Source organism: Colletotrichum orchidophilum (assembly GCF_001831195.1).
Source record: "Colletotrichum orchidophilum strain IMI 309357 chromosome Unknown Scaffold_118.1, whole genome shotgun sequence".
NCBI lineage: Eukaryota > Fungi > Ascomycota > Sordariomycetes > Glomerellales > Glomerellaceae > Colletotrichum > Colletotrichum orchidophilum.
Genome location: NW_019173074.1, coordinates 2,622 through 26,336, shown reverse-complemented (window position 1 = coordinate 26,336; position 23,715 = coordinate 2,622). Strand labels below are relative to the sequence as shown.

At 52.7% G+C, this 23,715-nt stretch overlaps 5 protein-coding genes across 5 annotated transcripts; 3 read left to right on the top strand and 2 right to left on the bottom strand.

The window, feature by feature from the left end:
- Positions 1–3,942: 3,942 nt before the first annotated feature.
- CORC01_11176 (uncharacterized protein) lies at positions 3,943–4,098 on the bottom strand (the record flags this gene model as incomplete). Its single annotated transcript, XM_022622802.1, has 1 exon — positions 3,943–4,098. The coding sequence occupies one exon, from the start codon at positions 4,096–4,098 to the stop codon at positions 3,943–3,945; it is 156 nt and encodes a 51-aa protein (XP_022470655.1).
- Positions 4,099–8,970: 4,872 nt separating this feature from the next.
- Positions 8,971–9,198, top strand: CORC01_11175 (uncharacterized protein; the record flags this gene model as incomplete). Its single annotated transcript, XM_022622801.1, has 1 exon — positions 8,971–9,198. One exon carries the CDS (start codon positions 8,971–8,973, stop codon positions 9,196–9,198), a length of 228 nt encoding a protein of 75 aa, XP_022470654.1.
- A 5,150-nt stretch (positions 9,199–14,348) lies between these two features.
- CORC01_11174 (uncharacterized protein) lies at positions 14,349–14,621 on the top strand (the record flags this gene model as incomplete). Its single annotated transcript, XM_022622800.1, has 1 exon — positions 14,349–14,621. One exon carries the CDS (start codon positions 14,349–14,351, stop codon positions 14,619–14,621), a length of 273 nt encoding a protein of 90 aa, XP_022470653.1.
- Positions 14,622–18,124: 3,503 nt separating this feature from the next.
- Positions 18,125–18,361, top strand: CORC01_11173 (uncharacterized protein; the record flags this gene model as incomplete). The annotated part of the gene is made up of 1 exon (XM_022622799.1): positions 18,125–18,361. The coding sequence occupies one exon, from the start codon at positions 18,125–18,127 to the stop codon at positions 18,359–18,361; it is 237 nt and encodes a 78-aa protein (XP_022470652.1).
- Positions 18,362–20,241: 1,880 nt separating this feature from the next.
- On the bottom strand, positions 20,242–20,988 carry CORC01_11172 (uncharacterized protein; the record flags this gene model as incomplete). The annotated part of the gene is made up of 1 exon (XM_022622798.1): positions 20,242–20,988. One exon carries the CDS (start codon positions 20,986–20,988, stop codon positions 20,242–20,244), a length of 747 nt encoding a protein of 248 aa, XP_022470651.1.
- Between the last annotated feature and the right edge of the window lie 2,727 nt (positions 20,989–23,715).

Genomic DNA, 23,715 nt, shown 5'->3' with positions numbered 1-23,715 from the left:
AGCAGGGACAACTCTATGCTGGTTCGCAGTCTTGTGCCAGCTCCACTTCCCGGCGCAGAAATCTGTCAAGTTGACAAAAGAAGGCGGATCAGGAAACTCGTTCGCATTCGCGGGTCACCCATATTGCTTTGCCAACCTAACCCCCTTGGACGTTCAGCTTACCGAGCTCGTTTGGGGCCCCTGGCCAACTTCGAAATGCCAGTGAAGGACAATGGTGGACGTGCGAGGGAAATCGCTGCTTGGCAAGAACCAGGGACCAACATCGTCTGCGTCGCGATGCTGCGTTGGTATGACGCGGGAATGAGACCACATCAAGCCCCTTCTTTTTTTTTTTTTTTGGGGGGGGGGGGGGGGGGGGGGGGGTCCGGGGGCATACGGGTTTAGAAAAGATAAAAAGGGGTCTTCTCTCTCACTTTCGCAGGGGTGGGGTGGGGGGGGGGGGGGGGGGGGGGGGGGGGGGGGGGGGGGGGGGGGGGGGGGGGGGGGGGGGGACGTTCGACGGTGTACAAGGTTGCATACAGTAACAAGACGGACTTTCACTGTCATGCAGCTTGTCAAGGCCGGGTATGGCAGCAGGTTGAGGTTGAGGTTGAGGTTGAGGGTGTTGCGAAAGGCGAAAAACGTGTCCTGGAAGAGAGCGCGTGCCCGTGTCCGGCCGACGTCGTGCGGCGCATGTCAGGCAAGCCATGCAGTGTGGTGCCGGCAGAACACAAGCATAAAGTAGAGTTCGTGCATGCATGACCTTCCATCAGGTACCTCGCTCATCTGCCTTCGCTCAGGTTGTGTTTTGCCTGACATCTCGTGCCTGGCGGATCCCAAGCACCTTGCTTGTAGGCACGGTAAGGCATAGGCGGATGCATACCTGCCCTCCCACATGCCACCTCCTCGGACTTGCAGCGGCAGCATTAAAAGTAGTGTCAGTCTCTAGGCCTGCTGTCCTTCATTCAAGTCTCCGAGAGACGACATGTTGGGTCGGGTGCGAGGGTGAGAGCGAGGGTCTCGAGATGGAAACGAAGAAGGGATGTCTGGCAAACTAGTTGCGATGATCCTTCCAAGGACCTGGTCATTGTGCCCTCAACGCCAGGTACCTGGAGCGAAGTTGGCAGGGGAGAGGTTGTCCGCGGGTTGGACTACTCCAGTGCTCCTCCGTGATTGCCCTGCCAAGATGAATGGACAAGGTCAGGGCTTCCTGGACCAAGGTAAGGCAGGGCAGGGTGAGCTTCGGAGAGGAAGGTCGTAACGTACGCATATGCCCTGCTCAGCATGGGTGAAGGGGGGAGGGGGGAGGGGGGAGGGGGGAGGAGATTTGTGTGCGCGTGTCTGAAAGAGAAAGAGTGATTCTATATGTGTGTGTGAGAGTGGGAGTGAGAAGAGGAGATGGACAGACAAATTCAAATGCAAGAAACGAGCCAGAGGTAATTACCTTGTCGGATACAGTGCAGTCAAGACGTACTTGCTGGAGTCACTTGCTGGAGCTAGTACCTAAGACGAAAAGAGCTAGGGAAAGGGCTGGAGCCGTCGTCTGTCTGTCAATCTCCCGACCCACTTCCGGACACGGATGACAGGGGCGGTACGCACGTACCTTAGCTTAGTACCTGGCAGCGGCTCCCACCCCGGTCCTGTCCTCCTGCAGCTCCCTCGCCTCGTCTCCATCCTCATCTCATCTTTCTTCTCTGTGCCGCCGTCTCCTCGTCGTTTCTCTTCCTCCATCCTCATCCTCGTTCTATTCTCGCCTTGGCTTGCCTTTGCCCACCTCGCCTCGCTTCACCTTACCTTGTCTCGAGAGCTCTCAGACTCGCCAATACACTACGCATTCGCCCGTCGTCCTTTGGGGCGCAATTCGGATGGAAGGAAGGGCGGGTTACATCCGGCGAGAGCGTCCTATCTCGTCCTATCCTGCGTCGCGCTGCCTTGGCCCGGTCCAGGATCACGAGGTGTACATTTGAACACAGGAGAGCGCCGACGCTCACACACCTCGCCTTCGCTGTAATTCAGTTGCCCTGCAGAGCTATCGTCGCTGCCCGCCACGCCAGTCTCGGCTGCTCACAGCATCTTGGTACCCGGAATGCCTGACCGGGCCGGTGTGTGTTTCCGCCGACTTTGTCACACAGATACTGACATGGCCATGAACCAGGGTAAGGTAGGAATAGGGTAACTCATCTACAAAGTACCTCTGCTTGTGCACTAGGTTGACGTTAGTCTCCGCCGTTACGCTAAAGTAGCGTGGTGTAGCATTGGTCTAAACTTGATGGTATGGTGTCTCGTTTTCCATTTGTCTGTCTGCCCTACAAGCTACGACTAGCTGCGGGTTGGCTTATATTGTCGCTCATCTTCTCGAGTGGCTGTCCGTTGTAAACTCGATCTCTCTTTTCCCTCTTCTTCGCTCTCCTACCCAATCCAGTCTGTTTCTCCTTTCTTCAATTGTCATTTCATTTCATTTTTCTTTCAAACATTGCTATTCTTGTTACTCTGGTTCCCCCCCCCTCCTGGTCCCTTCCCCTCCCTCTTCATTCTCAAGACTAAACAATTTCATAGGCTATTGGCAAGCGCTATTCGCGGCCGCCGTGGCTCATCTGGTTTTCTTGCGCAAAAGAGATTGGACATGATAATATTGCGCAAAGTTCGACTCTGTTCCTAGGCGATGAGACAATGTTGTCGCTTGTCGCGGGTATGCCTCGCACTAATGAATTCGCGTTAAAACTTGAACTGCGTGCTCGCTTGCCATCACATGACGCAATGCTTATGCTGGGTCGTGGAAATCCTACCCGCCACGCGCCATAACCACAGCTATCTATTTCCAGCCTCATGCTGGTTTGGGGCGTCTGTTGTGGCTTACCTGGGGGTTTGCCCCTTCCTTCTCGAATAACCTAATGAATGCCGTTGTAGAACAATCATGTCCATGCCAGGCGCAGTTTTTGGGGGCGAAGTTTTGTTTGTCTTGTGAGCCACAGATCCGTACCCTGGGTGTGTAGTGTATGTGTGTACAAGTAAATCGCCTCTTTCGGAAACCGACAGGGGGGGGGGGGGCCAACATCTCTTCTGAGGCCAAAACAACAACCCACCCAATTACTGCTGGCTGTCGGACGAGGCGACGTGCTTTCGCAGGCGGACCGCTCCCGTGTGTGAAATGCAGTACCACGTTGTCAGTCTTTTTTGGCTGGTGAGCAGGAGTCTCCAGCAGGCCAAACTTTCGGTCGCATGCTGGCTTTTTTTTTTTTTTCTACTTTTTTTTCCCGCCTCAGCCCCATTATGAAACCATGTCTCGGGGTCCAAAAAGCGTGGTTCAAAATAGATGCTTGAGTGCGGCCCGACATCGAATGCAGGTATCCCGAATGTGGCTTGAGCTTGGCAGGGGAAGCGGCCAAACCTCAAGACATTTGAGCTTGCCATTTTGCTTGCTTACCAGGCAGATAAAAGTCTTCTCCTTCGTTTCGCATACCGTCAAATCAACAACATCAGATTGCAAAGTGCGAGAGGTAGAGTTCAAATGATTGAATTTGTTTCTCCCCTTCACAAATGGGAGCTATTGACAGGGAGAGTGTTTGTCAGAGTCGCTGCCCGACCTGGCGAACCGAAAGGCTACTTCATAAAGTCTAAAGAAACCCGCACGCGATACCCCGTCATCGTAGTAGGTTGTTGGAAAGAAAATGAGAAAAGTCGAGAATAATCGAGAGGGAAAAACCCCAGCATGCTGATGAACAAAATGATGGAGACCAAAGTGCGGTTCCTCAAAGCTCTATTCTGCTGGCGTCGTTGGCATCAATGCTGCCACAGAAGTGAAACGAAACGAGAGGCGTGAGCCTCATGATTTGAATGAGCCTAGTTGAAGCTTGTCAAAGCCTTCTCTCCCTTGGTACTCTGGCTATTTTGAGCCCGTCGTCGAATCTAATGTCCAAGAGGCCGTTAGTGGGCACCTCACCGAGTCAGGAGTCTGTAACGGACCTACGATCGTCCTTGCTGCTGGCAGTTGAAGCAAGCGCCGCTTTGGCTTTGCGGCTTGTCTACGACACCTCCGCAAGAGCCATGGGAGCTGCACGCATACACAGGTCGAGTCTCGATGCAGCCGCAACCCCATGTGATGATGACTCTGGAGCACATTTTGGCTGTAAAGGAAGTCTTGTTTGTAGAAAGAGAAGGAAGTTGCGAAGCTGTTGCGACAAGGTCTCTTAGGCTGCGAGCGGTTGGATTTCTAGGCGAGGGTTTGTTGTGTAAAGTTCGATAGGAAAGCGTGCTGATGACTTTTATTGCAAGGAGCAAGTGAGATTCAGGCTTGTTGTTTGAAGGTGAATGGCAAGATGGATAGTCTCGTGTACTGTAGTAGTTTCCCTGGTTGGATGAAGAGTGTGTCTTCTGGGAGCTCAAGACGGGAAATGTCGTCTGTCTTATATATCGTGGTGACACAAGCTCAAGACTGGCTATTGGCTTGAAATCGACTGTCGGGAGTGGGCTGACTTGTTTGCCATCGTCAAATCTACCAGCCAAGCGAAGGAGGGCCAACAGAAAGCTATCACACCGGTGATGCCAAATAGAAGTAGACGCAGCTTGGCTGTTGGTTGTTTGCCAGCACGTTAAAGTTTCTGTTCTGATGTTGGAAGATGCCAGTCGGGAGATGTTGGTGCGTCAAGCGTCTGGAGGTCTTCAAGTTGACGCAGGGAGGGCTGTGTGACGTGGTGGAGGAAAATAATGTAGAAGATGCAACTGGTTTTGAGAATGGCTTGTACCTTGCAAGTCGAGGTACCTGCGAGAGTTGCTGGCTGCGGGTGCGGACCGGGCAGATGGGTTGTATGATCCGCCCCTCTGCAGGAGGTGGTCGACAAGCTGCCTGGTTGTGGAGATGATTTGGCGGCCGTGGAGAAACCAGCCTAATTCGACTCAGCCTAGGCCGTTGGCTCTCCCACACAGGGCTATCAAGCACCCGTGTACTTCCAACGCACAACGGCGCAATGGCTGGTCGACTGCGAGAAAGAGTTTTGGCCTGCCTTTTGCCCTTTTGATAAGTCGTACGCTAGCTCGAAATGAGAGGTGAAAGTCGGGTACTGTCCCGCCTCGCTATGTTGGTAAGACCAGGGTATCACGCAGCCGGCCTTTCTGGAAGACACTGGTTGTTGTTGGACGTGATATCCACCAAGAACGAAAGAGCCCCCAATATGCAGTTCAGAGGCGCAGCCCAGCCAAAGTTGGGTCTGTTGATGCAATGTCTCGTTTTTCTGGTGCTCCGGGTCGAGTGCTGTATGGGCGACGCGTGACCCGAGATGTTGGTTTCGACGACTAGTGAGCCGGGTCGACGTTTGGCAGCGAATTCTTCAAGAGTCTTCAGTAGAGGGCTGCCAAGGCACGGCGATGTTGTTCAAGGGTGGTTTCTGAAGACGGGATGTTGAAAGAGGAAGAGAGAGGAAGAAGAAGCGAGAGAGAAAGATAGAAGACGGATGTCCTCAGCCGCCCCGCCCGGCTCAATGCCTGGTGACGGGTATTCGGGGCAGGGTAGGGCAGGTAGGTGCACCTCTCGTGTGTTTCCATTGCCGCATGGCGCCCACTGGCCGCGCTTTCCATTGGGGAACGTGGTAACACACAGAACGACGGCCACTTCGACCGGGGATTGCTTGGCATGGCAGCAGTGCTCTGTGCAGGGCCTGGTGCCGTGCCGTCTGGTCAGCTCCCTCAGCGTAGGGCAAGCATAAGGGCCTACAAAGAAAGGGTGACCCATGTCCCCTGTCTTGAGTTGTGATTGTACTCGAACTGATGGTGTCGGGAGACCACTCGTGGGCAGTTCCTAGTGCGTCCCAAGCCGACCTTACTGTCAAGCGTAGAGATGGGCCGCTGTGTTGAGTGGATCGTTCAGACGATGTCGCACATGAGGGATCCGCGTCAAGCCCTGTTTGTTCGTCTAGTTTGGGCAAGCCCGTTCCGTTGATGGCGTCCTTTGTATCTATCTAAGCTATCTTCCGTCTATCCCTCGATGCGCTGCCGTCTTTCTTGGCACTTTGGCTCTAAGGGCGGACGGGCAGGCAGACCGCTCACGGATTTGGCTCTCCCTGCCGAAGTTGCTCTAACCAACTGAGGGCAATGCTCAAGTAAAGACAACGTCCGATGGAACATCAACTCGTCCAGGCACGAGCATTCAATGACGAAGCCGCACCACAAACAGACGGAAAGCCAGTGAGAAGCTCTTCCGCTCCGAGTTGGAACGGCGAGAGTCAACGTTGGGGGTCATAGCAAGCTTGTTAATGGGGCAGACAGGCAGACAGGCGGACAGCAGCGCCGTGAGATGGGAAAGTTGCAACAGAGCAACAGCCGCTCCCAAGCGAAGTGTTTGATTGTGCCCCCGTCCCTCTACGTCGAAAATTGGACCGGAGAAGCAGAGACCAAAGTAGTCAGCACAAGGTCGATCGGACTGTCGGCCCACGTATTCATCGACATCCGCATCAACGTCCCTGACCAGATTGCCAACCCTGCTTCAGCCGAGTCCATGCCAAGGCCTAGGTCCAGGTCCAGGTCCATGTCCAGGTCCAGGGATAGGCATAGGGATCCTCAGGTCCAACGGGGTCAGCGTGGAGTATCAAGATCACGACGGTTTGGCGACAGGATGGCAAAAAGTGTGAAAACAGGACGGTCCCCTAGATCAGAGTGGACGCTTGGGCAGCTAGTGACACAATAAAGCGAATTCCATGATTGACCAGGGGTTCACATAAAATAGTGGAGTCGAGGACTGAGGCGTGGCTCTGCGAGACGGTGACGCCAAGAGCAAAAGTCGTCACGTCCTTCATCTGTCCATGTTCTGGTTCTTCCGTGTGGAGGACAGGAAAGGCGGCATAGATCCAAGGCCAAGACCAAGACAGCCTAACGAGGTTCATGAATGGGCCAGCTGTGGCTAACAGCGGGCGGAATTCGGCACGATTGGGGTCGCCAGGCCTATCCGTTGGGGTGTGATGTGAGAGTGCATGGGTAAAGGATGGCTAAAAAGAAAAAGGGTTGTGAAGGTGACGGGACTGTTGTAGCGGACGAGGGCGAGTCCGAAGCGCGATCCTGTTGAGGACGAATACCTTGACCTTGTGCCTTGTGCTGATGAGATGTAAAGGGGGCCGAGGAAGCTAAGCCAGCCATAAACGTGGCCAGCAGCAGTGTCCGAAAGAGCCCGGTGGCTTGATCGGGGGGGCACATGGCGTTCCGCCGCTCCCTAGACCATGGGATGGCAAGGGGTGGGATGCCTTAGACCGCTGACCGGGTTGGGTTATGTTGGGTTGGGTTGGGTTGGTGGGTTGGCGTGTGTGATGTATCCGTCCGTGTGGGAGGGAGAAGAGGAAGAGGGCAGAGCAGAGCAGGCGAGATGAAGCTTCCAAGTCGGGACCGGTGACGCACTGTGTGGCGCGCGGGAAACGGCACGTGTTATACGGTGCGAATATTGCGCAAGGTAGGTACTTGCCAAAGGCGTTCTTGTTGTCGTTGGTTGGTTGGCTTGACCTGACCGACTGCAGTCAACAAGGAAGGAAGTGACAGATCTGGGCAACTGCATTGTGAAATGACCTCCTCGATGTGGTTTTGGTGAAATTTCCTCTTCGTTTCCTCTTCATTCTTATGTTGTCACTCCCTGCTAACCCCAAATCTTGCTTCCCGTCCCCGTCGTCTCGCCTACCACTTCCTCTCTCATCACCAACAGTGATGGCAATATCAAGTCTTCTTCAACCGGCCATCAACGTGCAATTTGCCCTTTGCCATGGTCCACACCAGCTTCCCATGGCAAAGCTTTGCATTTCGAATATTGGCACAGATACATACCAGTTTCCGCATTTCCGTTGACGCGGTCGGATAAGTGCCAACACAATGAGGTCCACGTCTATGCCTTGCGTCCCTCTGTTTCCCCCATCCCCCCCCCCCTTGCCTCTCTACCCCTTTCTTCTTTCGGTTTCATCTTTCTCTCCATCCTTTACCTCTCTTCAAGGCCTGTCGTTGAATTTGGTCAAAATAAGAATAATACGTATAATGTTCTTTTCTCGTTGCGTTTGAGGCGGTTGGAAGTTGTGTAGGTTTCTTGTGTTAGAGAATGCAAGCCACCATCAGTTAAAGAAGGCTAGAGAGCAACTTAACCTTTTTAGATCAAGGATTCTGCCATCGAATTGGGGATTCTGCACAAGAGTCACCAGCTAGTCGGATTAGCTATACCCGCTACTTTAGTGTATCTCGACATACGTCCGTATGCTAAATCCACCAACTTAGTCTCCGCCGACTAAGCTGCCTCGATTTATCCTTCAATGCTCTTCGAGTCCAAACCTCATCCAAGGCCCTGTTGGCTTGGGGCTAGCTACTGAAATACGGCCGTTGGTGCAGTGTCGGCTATTCGTTTGGCTTGCTGAAGGCAAGCTTACCGCAGAGCTTGACGGGTGTTTGGCCAGTCCTCGCGAGTCTCTCAGGCCAACGGTCCCATCTTGTCAAACGTGGTCGCCAAAATTCTAGGTATAAACCATCAACGTTATTAGTCTTTTGCACTTTTGGGAAAGGTAAGGGAAATCTTCATCGGCGTGGCGTACTGATGCATCAGATCCTCATCGTCAACGGCGTCTCACCCTAACGCACAATACGGAATGGTCGCAACGGTGGCGCCCCCCAACTCCAAGTCCGAGCCGGCAAAGTACCTCAAGTCTCGAAGCCACACCCTCTTTCTCGTAAATCGAACCATTAATGCCTGCTCCTGCGTCCCGGGTAGACCGAGGTGAGGGGGTGCGCTCGTCCACCCAGTCTACTATCTGTTCCGGGGGCGAACATCTTAGCAAACCACTGATGTTGAGGAGGAGCCACGATCCCGTGGATGTCATGAGTCTGTATTCCTGTCTCTTCCATCTCTGCCTGAGCCTTGAAGAGAACCAGCTTCACCGCAAGACCCTCTGGCCCACCGTCATGGTGTTGGATTGCTTCAAGTGCTGGGGTTCCCAGCTTGCTAATACCTTACCACCGGGCCGTGCTGGAACCCAACACATCATGGTGCCTTCATGCGGCCTCGCGTGCGGCCTGTCATTACCTACCGGCAGTCTTACCAGGCAAGCTTCTTCGAACACCCCAACACTCCTTGTGCCCGCAGCACACCTCACATGGTCATCTGGTCTACCAATCATCCCGAACAATGGGGTACCGCACCCCCTTAGTCCCCGGTCGCCTCACTTCCATCGGCGTTCGACGGATTGTCGTCTACCTCTTGAGCCAAGATGACTTCCGCATTAGGATTCTTACTTGTGGAAAACGAGGTGGTCAGTCCAAATTCACCAGATTCCAAGGCGGCGAAGCAGAGTTCGCCCCCCCTTTTCATATCCACCTCGCAACATGACATCCTTAGGCCAGGAGCTCTCAATAAGCTCGTCGATACCCAACGAGCTCATACTCAGACTCAACCCTGTCAAACTGGCCCCTGGATTTGGACTTATTTGTTATATAATCTGCATGAAGGAGTTGAGGCCTGTCCGGCTGCAGGTCATTTTGAGAGCAAGTTTACATCACAATGAGCCAGGTTCTGCGTCAACACAAATGCTCCCATCACAGCCTGCGTTCTTTCCGACGGGGGGGGATGGCATGCATTTGTCGTTTCCAGTGGTGACCTCAGACCCCCATGGGAACGACTTGACATCCGACTGCCTTCCACACACATCTCTCGCCTCCTTGACCACAACAGGAAAGGACAACAGATCATCTCGTCACTTCACAGTTGAGCTCCGCAACTTCTTCTTTGGGACTTGAAGAGCAGCAACAGGGGTAACTTGCAAATTATTGCGCATCTGCATATGCTCTTGTCAGGCCTCATTCGAGACTTGTATCGAGTTGAGGGGTAGCAAGCTGTGCCCACCATCCCTGCGTGAGTGAGCATGCAGGTGGCGGCTGGGCAGAGCTCGTCTATGATTGCTGGTGCCGCCATTCACAACCAACTAGGACATTGTCGCGGCATGAGAGCAAGAGGACACCATCAGGCGCCCTTGTCGCCCGTTCCAACAGGTTCATCGCGGGAAAAAAATAAGCAGCACGCCCCACGAAGTCGAGCATGTCGCAGACGTTGTTGTTGGCCTGTCCTCAACCAAGCGGGCGAGGTGTGATTGAGTCGCATGTCAGCCAATCACGATTCGGACCCCCCCTGTTATAAGCGCCTCGTGGGACTCGCGGCTTGGCCCGACTCGACCGACGACCACTCGTTCTCTCGGTAGCCGCCCAGGACGGCGGCTCAAATTCAATAGCGTTCGGCCAGACTTACACGCTTTTTGCAGTATGAATACCACCGTTTTTCAACTTCTCGCCAGTGGCACAGGTGAATCTTGCACGGAAAGCGTACCCTTTCCAATGCTACGGATGGTCAGTTGCGTTGCAATACTTCAGAACCGGCCAATCGACAAGGATGCTTGGATATTAGTCTCCCCGACTGGAAAAGATGGAGGGAAGATCAGGAAAGGTCATAGGTTCCGTCGTCCTTGGCTGGGCATGCGGGCATGGCCCAGTTGACATCTGCACCTCGTCGTTGCCTGTCACCAACGAGATGGCATCAGCCAGGCATCAGGGGCCTAGCGTTGAGAAGCATATGCGGAATGACCTTTCCGTAGGAGATGGGCTTAGGAAGTTGTAGCGGTCAGAAATGGCCCTTGGACCGTTGATCCCGCGGGTGGAAAAGACCTGGATTGTCATGGCCCCTATCCGTACCAAGACCGCATTAGCATGGTTCCAATCTTGATCGAAGGTGGATATCATTACAGCCACGGATGGATATACCTCTCCCCTGACGAAGATACCACACACCTTCTAGTGGCGGAAAGGAAGCTGGACTACCCACTGCACCCTGGGACGATTCTCTCGAAGTCTCTTCTTGAGTACAGTACTTGGACCATCCACAAGCAACCTCGCATCATGTGTCCACTAATGCAAGTTGGAATCACCAAACTGCGGCGCATTCGTGACGAAGGTTTGAGGGGAGGCAGCAGGCAGGAAATGCCTCCTCGTGTTGGTGGCAACACTCTTCTTCTGCAAGGTCTCGATGCTCCCCATCACCGCTTCTTGCACACACCACGAACACAACCACAGCCATGCCGTGCTACCTCATGCACCGCAATCACCTCGAGCCAGGCTTTACGATGAGTTCTGCGGGCGGCCCGCCGGTCGCATACGAAGCGGGCTTACCACCCTCTAGCCAACTGCCTCGATGGCTTGGCTTGACCTCGATCGAGAAGCGGAGTCGTGGCCGGTGACTACAATCACCCTGGCCCCCTGATACGAGCGTTGTGGGAACCTTCTCTGAGATTGCAGAATGACATTGCGCAACGGATTGGACATGTGGGGAAATGATTTACCTCTCAAACTACTGTCGAAGAGGGCAAGGACACGTTGGCGGAAGAGGGAACGAGAGGACCATCCGCCCAGACGAGGAGGAGGTTGAGGCGAAGGGAGACTTAGGGGTTTCCCTGAGTAAGGCCTGCCAGACTCTGCGGCCCAAGTCAGCAGATTATTTGTCTCCAAGGCGAAGGCTGCGATTGAACGTAGCAGAGATGAACGCATTGTGCAGATGAGTCTTACTGAAGATACTTTGCGGTTTAATTTCCTAATGTCGAAAGAAAGTCTGATAAATGTGTTGAGCGAACGAGCTAAATGAGGTGGCGTCAGACGTTCGCCCAAGGCAAGCGAGAAGCGGCGTGGAAACTTCTCAGTTCGTTTCCCATCACCTTGTAGAGGAGAGGATGTTTCTGACGCCCTCTTTCTCCTGCAGCGTTCCTCTCCTGTTCCTTCCTCTTCTTCCTCTTCCCCCTCCTCCTCCTCCTCTTCTTCTTCTTCTTCTCCTTGTTCTTCTCCATCCTCTCCATCTTCCCGCTCTTCTCCCTTAGCTTCGTGTCTACCCGAGCGGGCTCTGACTACCGCAGAAGATTATTAGAAAGGTTTGAAGTCAAAGAAATGGCGATTGCGGGGAAGCACCAAGCAATGACCAGGCACTGCACCCCACGGAAGGATCAAATGCTGTTGCTAGAAATATGCAAGCAAAGGCGATCAGGATTTGCCATTCCCGAATGCCTCCCGAATCCTACGGAAATGCAGCACCACTTGGTAAAAGGGCAAAGTCAAAGGATCGAATCCGCGCCGTACTATGGCGGTACGTGCCTCCCGCCGGGCACAGCAGGAATGCAGGCGGGCCCAGCCAGTGGCACGGCGGCAGCGGCCCGGCTAGGCTCGGACGCGCCCACTTGGCTGCAAACAGTGCCGGCCGAGTGCGAGCCACGATGCAATCGATATACTGAGCCAAAAGAAGTTGATACCTTACCTCACTTTCACTTACCTCACGTGGTGAAGGGGAGGGTTTGCGAAAGGTTTGAGGATGCGGGAGCGTAAAGGCTCCGGTGTCCCCCGCATTTCTTTTTTTTTTTCTTCCCACCTCGGCGTCGAACCCGAAGGCCCCCTCCAGTGAGGTGGGCTCCTTTCCCCCGGATCATGAGGTGGGCGGCGTTGCGCCAGGCTCTTGGTCGTTCGCTGTTACCCAAGGATGGAAGGTCCCCGCTGCGCCGGTTCTCGTCCCTTCCGAGAAATCCTCTTGCCCGCCTCCGACGCGGCCAATGAGGAACCACCGGCGCCCCGGCACCCGGCAACTTGGCCCTTCGGGTTCTGGAGCCTTTCCCATTTACTTTTCGACGTCGTTGGGGATGGCAAAGAGCCTCAATGGGGGCCGGCCGAGGTTCTCCACCTTTTCCCTCTCCGGATTCTTTGTCACGATATCAGATCTGGTGATGGAGGGCATTCACAAGGAACCTTCATGATCTTTTACGGCAAGACTTTGGGATGCAGCCACGCTTGCCCCTCATCCACTCAGGAGTACCCACACTCTGCGCCACTGTAACCACCCCTGCGCTTTTCTGCCTTACTTGTTTTTTTTTTTCTTTCTTCAGTTTACTTTTTGCGGCGGCTGTCTCGCCCTTCAAGCGCACCAACCCCACGGCAGCTACAGATAACAGGAACACAACTCGGGGGTTTCTCACATCAGTCTTCTCATTCCACAATTCTCCAGCGCCTTTTGCGACACGGGGCTCATCCAATTGCGGGCCCACGTGCACAACGTTCCCGTTTAAGAAACTCAGAATAGACTGGTCTAGGTCAAGTGTCCAGAGCCACCAAAATAAAATACCAAAATTCAACAGGGCCGATCTGATACTGCGTTGAAAAAAGTTTCAGAAGCGACCGCAGCAAGGGGCCGTGTTCTCCGTCTCTTTTTGTCCCATTTTGTTTCTGTTTTCTGCTATGTCTAATCCGAAAATCTCATTCTGCTTGGCATTTGGCTTCATGTGCGAGCAAAGTTGCGATGCGGCCCCCCCTCCCTCCTAGGTGGTCGAGACGCTTGGATGCCCCAGTTGCATTGTTGCAGAACATGAGTGCGATACGGTGAAAGCGGAGATGGATAGATGCAGCATATCAAAATTTAGATGTCTTGGCCGGCGAACTTTGTTTGAGAAATCAAAATACAACATTACCCCGGCCGCGCCCAACTTTCTATCGCCTACCGTGTTACCCTACTGACTTACAAGGTTTTTGATACCCCCCGCAAGAGTCTCAGTCAAGACGAGCAACTCTCGACGACGGTACGGATACAGCAATAGCACATCGTTTGCCCGTGCATGTGTCATGGCTTTCCTTGGCATGTCTCTGAGGACGCCAGATCCCGGCATTTCCTCTTTGGTGCACGCCGGGCCTGTGACTTTGCCCACCCATTCTCAATCACGCTCTCTCTGAGGATGGCGTTACCGTAACATGTGTCTGCGTCGTCCAAACATGCCCAGCCGTCCCTATTTTGCCCAGACGGCTGATCCGCCAGCGTCAAGAGGGAAATGCACCTCGGTGCGGCGCGCCCCATACACATTGCTCGAGAAGTACGACAGAAGGCTTGCGATGCGATACGTTGACTGCCCCTCCCCCTACTCCCCTTCCCCTCCCCCAGTGCATCTGCGACCGAGAACCCCCAGTATGAACCTTTTTTTTGGAGCAGCCCGGGTTGAAACGGCACCCAACGTGTGACCGGCAACTTGTCACCTACCTCGACTCTGCCCGTGGGCCGGGTGTAAGGGTGGACCGGGAAGGGAGGGGGCTGCCCATCTGCGATCAGGTCAGCCAGCTCCCCTCCGTGTCCTCCGGGGTCGAAACTTATAAAGTTAGACGGCCGTCTCTCCCCCTTTCATAGTAGGTTTAGTCTGCATCCCAACGCTCTCAACTCTTTCTCGACTCTGCCGCCGTCTCATCTCTCCAGTATCTCCGTGAATTATTCTCCAAGCCGTTGATCTACTTGCACAGGCCGTTTGCCAACTCTCGCCTTCGCTCAACCAACAAAAACAACAAAACAACTATCCCCAAAAAAAAAGATGTCTTCTCCCGTCGACAACTCCGTCTTCCTCTCCCTCGCCCCCACCACCTCGTCCTCCTACCCCTTCAGACAGCAACAGACCGCCGCCGTCACCGAGCCGGCAGCCCTGAAGCGCCGCACCTCGAGCGTGAGCAGTGACGGCCGCAAGGAGGGCGCCGCTGCCGCCCCTACCGCTCCCACCGGCCTGCGCTTTCTCAAGCTCGGTCCCGTCCACTATGGCGAGCACCCCGACGAGCACAAGTCTGACTGGAACCCTGCTCTCCTGGGCTAGATTGGGTCTTTCGTCTTTTCTAATGAACAATGGAGCGTTCCATTTTACATCGTTGAAGCAAGCTCAATCATGATTTTCTTTTTTTTATCAACCATCACAGTCTGGATACCAATGGGTGCAGGAAACCAACACAGTTTGTGCCAGAAAATAAGCGATTAGATCAGCAAGGGGAGAGCTCTAGGAGGAAGAGCACTAGGCGTTTTCTTTTACATTTGATATTTACATCAACGGCGCGGTATCATCGAGTATATCACCTGAAGAAAGTAGGGCAGGTTGTCTCTTTGGTCAGGAGGAACAATCAACCCCCTATTCGTTCATAGAGTCTAGGGGAAATGAGATGGGAGACGGAACCGCTTGAGAAAGAAGAAGAAAAAAACGGGTTACCATCTTTCATCGCAAAAAACAGTTATCAAATTGGAGTTGTTGATGGAGACAGCCATTGTATGAAAATGTGTACTACGCTTGCATGTGCTGTGAATCCTACAATGTCAGTCTGGTATGACACAAGAGAAACTCGACCGGTCTACTAGTCGGCAACGAGCGGATAAAGAAAAATCGGCATCCAGCCCAGAGATCTGAATGGTGGTGGGTGGGCACATTTCCTCAGTCCTTCGGCTGTGCCACATGCCTGGAAGAGCCTACATCACATTGCCGGGCTAAGCGGATCAAGGGAAGAGGAGCAGGACACGACAGCGACGACGACAGGACGGGAGCGAGAGCGACAGACAAGGGGTGGGGGGGGAGGGGGGGAGGCGAGAGCTGTCAACTCAGGGGGGAACCTCTCCAAGGCTGTAATGAACACTGGCTTCCCTGCTCCGGAAGGTTGGTAGGAAATAAATTGCAAGTTACCCTTCTAAGCGGCACTTACAAACAGAGGAGAGAAATGATGGAAGTGCAGAGAAGGAGGGGAGAGAAAGGAGCGAGACCAAGCTTCTGTGTTGTGGGCCAACTTCATGCAATGATCTGACATGCTAAACCACCAACCCGCTGATCAAGGTGGGAGAGGAAAAGACCGGGGGGGTTTGGCGTGGAATGCAGTAGAGCGCGTCGTATTTTGTTAATCCGGGCTGGCGGATTGGGGGGGAGCTGATTGTGCAAGAAAAAGTCTGGAGAGGAGGGGAACAAGGAGGCACAGAGACAGCTCACCATCACCCCCTCCATTTCGAGACCTTTTCAAGGGTGTGGGGTGATGGTGGTGATTGGAGTAAGCCGGAATGACTTTGCCTTGATTTTGCGGCGTTTGTCGTTTATTATCGGCTGTTATTCCATGCACGCAGACGGTATTGTTGTCGAGTTTCTTTCTATCTGTTGATGTTGGAGTTACTGTTGCTAGGACGAGAGGACTCGAGTGGAATGGAGGGGGAGGGGTAGGGGGGAGCAGGAGCATGCTACTGCTGCTGCTGCTGCTGCTGCACCGAGGGTCGATTCGCTGGGAGGCGGAGGAGCATCTGCTCTGGACGAGACGCACGTGGGGTAGAGACTGGGTATCATGACCGGGGTTTGTTGATTTCTGGTCTATGCCGAGGCTGAGCGGGTTCGATAGTTTCAAAACTAGTTTTCCTCTCTTTGGTTGTGCGCGCCTCTTTCAATTTCACAATATGTGACTTGCTTGGTCTTGTGTGTAGGTACGTGTGTGTGTAATTATGACGTGCAACTTTGCGCGGAAAAGAGGGTTGTAGTTTGTCTGGTCTAGAGTTTCTCTTCGAGAGGGGGTAGAAGACGGGTTGCTGGTGCTGGTGCTGGCGCTGGAGTTTAATCGCAGTTGCGCAATATACTCGGACTTGGTTCGCAAACTCCACGGGGTCCTACAGAGGCGCGCAGAGAGTTTCGGAGACGACTCTGGACTTATGCAGACGTCATATCCGGTTCGCCCGTCTGCGAATCAAGCTCTTATCTTGCGCGACGGGGTTTAGGTTTCCCTTGCCTCTGAGACTGACTGGACGCGCCCCATTTGTCGCTAGGAACACGCACGCCTTGTCGTGTTTTGTTTGCCGGCTGCTGTCAATCTCCGATCGCTAGTCACTTCGTCAGGTAAATGAAGAAAACAAGAAGTGGCAAGGGAAGATCGACGGGGCGTTGCATCTGGCATGTGACCCCCCTTGGCAGGCCGCTGAACCCAACCCTGTCTCGCAATTACCGTATCTAGAAAACCCTTGAGCTTCAATTCGATACGTCGCGACTCAGTCCAGTTGCGGGCCGGTACAGAGCACCATGGCCACCGTAAGCGAGAGGGCGAAGACCCTCCGGATTTTCCGTTAATGATACAATCCGAGCCTCTGTTGACGTCACAAAGGATGAAGAGACGAAATGCGGCCTGCCTGTACGACCGCTGGTGCCTGTTGACATGTGCGTCTCCCCTGGCCTTGGTTCTATTCCAAGAATGCAGCTTACAAGTCGAGAAAGGGGTACCTGAGAGATGCACGGGCTAGGCAGGTGGCAGGTCAACTCGAACGGCGGGCGGGTCGGGCCCGCCCCTCCGACAAGCGCCAAGATTGGACGGGACGAAAGATGGGCAATGCCGCTGCTTGTCGTCCCAAGTCTGCGTGCCTTCTTGTCTGACGATATATCGAAATAGCAGCAGCGTTTACTGCACGGTATGCGTACGGTTGCAGCCGATGAGTGATGCTGAAGCGCGATAACCTAAAAGAATAAAGAGAACGAAGAAAGGAAACGCTACAACCACCGTAGGCCCGGGACTGGAGCCGATTCGTGAGGTTTCACGCCAAGCTTGGCTTATTGTTCGAAATTCAAACTTCAAAGGACGAGGACAATAGGGCCTAAACAATGAATGGAGAACCTAGCCGCGAGCGTGGGGGGGCCCTTTTGGGTAGTGCGCTGCAGATCCCCAAGCGTTTGAATCAATCCATCTTCTTGGCGGTCTGGATGCGCTGAAACGGTCCTGATGTGCCAAAAGGAGAGCATCGGGGGCTCTTGTTTCTATGTAAAGATCTTCCCGTCCTGGGGAGGAGATAGCGTAGCATTTGAATACGGCGCCAGACTCGTCCCTCGTTTCGGGGGCCATTCTTAGACCTGAGGTAACAAAGTTGTGGACTCGGGGGGGTTTCTGGTGGTTTGGAACGGGGGAAGGGGAAGGAGTGGGCCGGGTGGCCCGTGGCCACAGCCACGGACAAAATACATAGCCTCCGAAAGCTGTCACGGCCCCACTCGGAGAGGCTTGTCCGGGTCGGGGCCGGGGCCTAGGCAGGTACCATCGGTGAAGTAACCTGAAGCCCGGTATCATGCCCATGCCTCTCTGCAGGGCGCAGGTGTCTGAGACAGCGATTCTCATCCATCTATTCTCAATGAGCAGTGAGTGAGTGACCCTGCTAGAGCCAGAAAGGTGACGAAGGGCTAATTTCGTTTAGAGAACGGCGAGCAAGTATTGCTCGTGGCTGGCCTGTCGCGACTTCCTCACCTAATCCCCAGATGACGTTGGCGGCGACGGGTATCATATATCTGGCAACTATTCCTGCACCTAGCCCTTATCCCCCTCGGCCGCCAGCATGTCCTTTGGAGCCCATTTTGCCTTTTGCCCGCCTTCCGTAGAGTACAAGCTGTGCCTGGTAGGCGCCATCAGAAAAGCTCTCTACGGCGGCGGTGCCGTGAGAGATAATTTCTTGGTAGTGGGCTCCTGGTTCCGCCAGAATCCACCGGCGGTGAACGGCGCCATCGATAACCTGCTTATGAGCAACCTTTTCGCCGAGCATGATCCGCCTATACTGCCCTTACTCAATCGCTAACTTCATCCCCATCATCGTTCAAGTCGTCATCATCCTGTCTAGAGTCGTCTCTTCATCGCCTTTGGGGCCCTGATCACTGTGGCCGTCTCAACCACTTAATCCACATCCTCCGCTTCGCAAAAACGCTCTGAAGGCCGGCTGGTGAGCTATAACCTGTATCTAGGTCGTCTGGAAATTCTCCTAGGCGCTGGATTACCCGTCGTGCCCATGTGCTTGATCTGGTACGAATACATCACTGGCGATAAATGGTCCCCGGAAAGGAGGTAGTAAGGTCTTTATCTTTGGCGAGATGCCTTGGATGTTAAAGCCCCCCGATCTGCTGGCGACAAATCTCCGCTGGAGAATAGAAGAGCCATGTCTTCATCCTAGCAGAATTCCCATGGCAGCAAAGGCTGCATTTCCCACATGGCACTGGTATTTTAACAGTAATATATACCAAGTCACGGTTAGTCTCGGTCGAAGAGCTTGCTTACCCAACGGTGATTCGCTCTAGAGCTCATATATCGCCTTTGCCAAGCTGATTTCGTGTTGTCGTTACCAGCAAAGGCTGCATCTGCTCGCGAACCGCCTGGCCATGCCTGTTGATGACCTCTTCCTACGCTCGAATCACGCGATCACTTGGCTTTTAATCCCGTGTCCCACGCCCTCAAGTCGATGGAACATGTGTTAGGACGGTATTAAAACGCGCACTCGTGGAGCTTCCATCCGTTCTGGATTCTCGTCAATCTGCGAGCCAGTATTGTAGTCTGACAACCTCTACTTCTGTGTGCTAAAGAGTGGAATATCATCCCGTGGAACCTCAAAGTCAGCGACGAAGTCTTAAGATCCTTCCACATCTAATTGATTTCAAAGGGATGGAAAACCTCCGCAGCTTAGATGACATGGAGATCGCAACGTGAAACAGAGACAAGTTAGCCTTAACCTTAGCCACTTGCTCTTTGATCATGTTGGTTAGCTCGGATGGGGGTCTAAGATCGACGTCCTCCAGTACATGGTATGGCCAATCATTGTTTCTCTGAAACAAAATCAAATACCATAATCGCGGCTCTATTCGACATCCTTGGCTTCCCTCGGGAAGAGAATTGATAATTAAAAGAAGGCCTGAATCGTTCCAGCGTTCTTCGAAAGCGTACTCTGCGGTATCAATCGTTTTATTCAAAAAAAAAAAAAAAAAAAAAAACATGGCTAGTGGAAGAAGACCCCTAACAAAATCCACATCCTCGGCAGCAGTATACGACTCGGCCCAGAAAATTGAAGTGGGAAAAGGTTCAGAGAACGGCTCTGCGGATAGTTATTTGTGTGAAGAAGTGGAACTTGCTATGCGTAATGACCACATCTTATGCCAGCGTAGATCGGAAGCTCGATGCGATGCCACTTGGGCTCAACGAAAGTTCGGACGTTAGAGCGATATGCCCAATGAACATTCCGGTCGTAGCGTCATGATTTCCTCTTGAAGAAGTTCTTGTGAATTCGGTTGAAACAGACATAAGGTACTTCAAGCCTCCGAACTGATGGCTGGGGAACCTCCTGCCGAGCCAAGGTTTCGAGGATAATTCAGTGCACATCCACTAGAAGTGAATATCAGTATAGACTCATCACATTTACAATAATCGCAACTTATTTGGGCACTTACAGAGTACCGGCATCAATAAAAGTTTGGGTTGTTGCTGTCACGTAACAGTTCAATAAAGTAAGTTTGCGTCGAATATGGCAAGAGATACTTGACGATTCCCGTAATTGCTGATAGCTCTAGAGAGCAAATGAACAGAGTCAAAACCTCACACCATAATGCCGATACACCTGAATGACTGCACACGGTTCTAGCCGTCGTGTCTCTTTGTCACGTAAGAGCGTCAAAGACTCCGGAGGCCACTGAGAAGTTAAGACGCCACCCGAACAATGCTGAGTTCATGATCCTTCCCGTAGCTAGCGGCAAGACTCCTCCAGTCAATCGCAATGAGTTGCCACGGTCCCTTGCGCTGTCCCTTGCAGCAAGCCACACCCTCGTGGAACTCACACCAAAAATCGCGGTGGATGGGGTCGACGTAGAGATCAGCCGTCTCTAGGTCCGGATCGGCCAGAAGCCGCAACAGAGCTTGGAACGGCCTTGAATGAGCAAAGGCGTCATCGCGCCGCGTGATGGCGGCTCTTCTGGACTGAGCATCGGTGGCATTCTGGTTAAAAACGACCTTGTCGGCACTCGTTGGATACAGAACGAGCCTTAGATGCCGGAGGGAGCCGTTCAGAATCATGTCGGCCACGGCCGGGGAGACGTGGGTCTGGAAGACGTTGCCCAGGCGGCCGGGTGAAAGCTCAAGATACTTTACGCGGCGACGGGCTCGGTCGTTGCCGAGGAGCCAGGGGCTGCCGTCGCAGATAGCCCGCTCGACGGCGGCGCGGGGCCCATTTTGGAGATTGAGGATGAAGCGGTTTTGCTCGTAGAAAAGGGCGGAACCAGCGGCGTAAAGGAGCGGATGGGAAAGTATTAAGTCGTGTGGGAAAGGTATCTCAGAGATCTCTGTGGGACCTATCTGTATCGGATTTGGTAGTATGCAAAGGTACGAGATGATTTGATCCCGGATCTCGACGGGAAGGTCAAAAAACTGTTCGAAGGTGCGGGAGGCCATCTCGAAAGGATCTCGGCATGGTCGATGACGGGAATTGACCAGCAAGGGGTATCTTATCACCTTCCGAAAGACGTTTGACGACAGGCCCGTCTCATTAGATCTAATCTGCAAGGAGCTGCCAAGACGCTGTAGTGGTGTGGAAGATGAATGTGAGTAAGGTAGTGACGGAGAGTGACTGGGAACGACAGAAGGTGGGGTTGCTGATTACATGATTGGCTGAGATGTCAGCCGGCCCCACTGTGGCGATCGAGCTCCGGTCTATCATCCTCCTGCCCTGGTCAGTTCTATTTCAACTTCACCTCGTCTACTCTGATATACCCCTACCTCTTGTATCTAGCTTACTAGAATTCAGGTAAAGCAGGTATGATGGCCTCGTCTACCGGCTTCTTACAGTGAAAGAGCACTATACTTCGCGTGTCCGTGGGTAATTTGGGGCACACACCGTTCTACAAGATATGTGGTTGATGCAACCGAGATCTTGGGAAGAGAAGCTGGAATCTTCTCATGAACGGTGATACCCTCAGTCAGCGATGAAATCAAGCATCCTCTTCTATCATAATTAGAGGGAAAAGGAAAATTCGTGACTGAAGTTCCCTCTGGCGTACAGCTATCCCCCTTTTACCCAGTCATTGAGTTTTGTTATTGGCCATGGTGACGTTGACCACTTCGCATGTTACGCTGGTCTATCGCAGCTAGAACCTCGGTACCTAAGAAAATTCGATGTTATCGGGCTGTCTGCTAGTTCTCGGCTCACGTTAAAGGTTTCATTAAAGGTCACAACCCCTGCCTTAGTTTAGTGTGCATGGTTAGCGACATCTCCTAGTGGTTACATGCTGGTCGCTTGGGTCTTGGGCGCATGAATTTCTAGTGACTTCGAGCTGCCCACTCTTGACAACGCATTGGAAGGATGTCAAGGATGGCCAAATCGGCGCCTCGTGCAGTAAAGACTGTGTGAAGAAGGGGGAATCAGAATCTGAGTAAAACATTGCAGCATCAATCATTGGCTCCTCAACCCCCCCCCCTCCGAGGGATTCACCTCTTGTTGTCAGACTCTGATGGAATAACCCCCGAGCTGAAATAGCTTCATTAATAATCAATTTCCATCTTCGTTAGGACACACCGGCACGACGGAATTGTATGAACAGTTATAGGAGATATCTGTAAATCTCAGGATAGGATGGCTGGCGCCAAGGACAAACCAGCATTTGCCGCCCGAGTTAACTATTTCTCAACATATTACTCCCGCATACAACTCTTCGTCAGTTGGCAACACGGTCTTGTAGCCGCTGCAAATGTTGTGACACATTCTTGCCTATGCGTGCTGGTTTCACTTGCCGGATGCCTCCAAACCAATGCTTCTATCCCATAGCGATGATAGATGCTATGCCTAAGCCGACTTTTCTCGCTTGGCCGTACTTCAACTCGTCTGTGCTGGTGGAATGATTAATGGGCGAGCGGGGCAAGCGTATGTTTCAGAAGGAGTTTGATTTGCTAGCTATTCATTCGGGGAATGTGCTTCTAAATGAAAGGGCCATTCGATAATGGCGTTGTTGAATCTGTACCTTGTATCACCTCCTACCAAACGTCCAAACGTCCCCAGTGCACATCTCATCCTAGATAAATGCAGTGCAAGCGAACCGAGCTCCCACATGAGGCAGGGATATAAAACGAACAAGTCGCATTAGAGGGACATGTCTGACTTGTTGGATGCACCAAGTATTGAAGAGGTCCGTCTGCGATAACAACAAGCATGGCTCTCGGCCCACCTAGCAGTGCCAGCTCATCCGTAGAAGTAAGCCCAATATATTTTGCAGAACATGAGCGTTTAACCATGCTCTTCCTGATTTGGCCACGAGCATTCGCTACATGATTATTTGTGTCATAATATCTTATAGTCTTTTGAACGGGCGCTTTACTGAATCTAGGTGAGGCTGCTATGTCTTGTGCAGGTGTACAGCAAGCCACCCAAGGTAAAGTAAGTCTTACCCCCACACGACGGATCAGCATTTCCCATACAAATTTATAAATTTCGTATACAAATGACTGTCCAAATTATAAATTTAAAAACACATTTAAAATGTGATATGTTCTAATAAGCTATTAGTCATCTCGAGCGAGTATAGATAGGTATGTCTTTCTCAACGAATATTCACTTATAATAATATTAATAACGATGACAGCGGCAAATGATGACGGCGACGGTGACGTCGATGGTTTCAGGATGGTAGCGGCATTAATGGCGAGGACGTCAAGACGATGCGAATGTCTGCAGTTATGGAAGCTACACAGAAAACTGCTAGCAGAACTCACAACATATCAGAGTAACATCACATCCATAGTGATATCGGACCAAGTTGAAGTAAGACGTAATTTCATTTCATGTCGCCCTGATCCTTTCTACAGCATCTATGAAAGCCGTAGAAGACGGCACCCGGAAAGCATTCATACTCGCCCGAGAGTCATGCCAGTGTCGTGTCGTGTGTGTGTGTGTAAGGGGGTTGTGGAGGTATATGGGGAGGAAGGCGGCTGGAAGAAAGGAGGAACTTTTAAGTGCCTTTTGATATCACCTGACCCAAATTATTCGCATCCTGCCTGGCCGTAATCTGCTCGGCCACCCAAACGCAAGAAAGTTGAACCAGATACACCGCAGTGAAGCGGCCTCTTCAAAGCCGTAGACATCCTCCACGCTAACAAAACGCAAGAGATTTCCTGTACGTTTTGAAACAT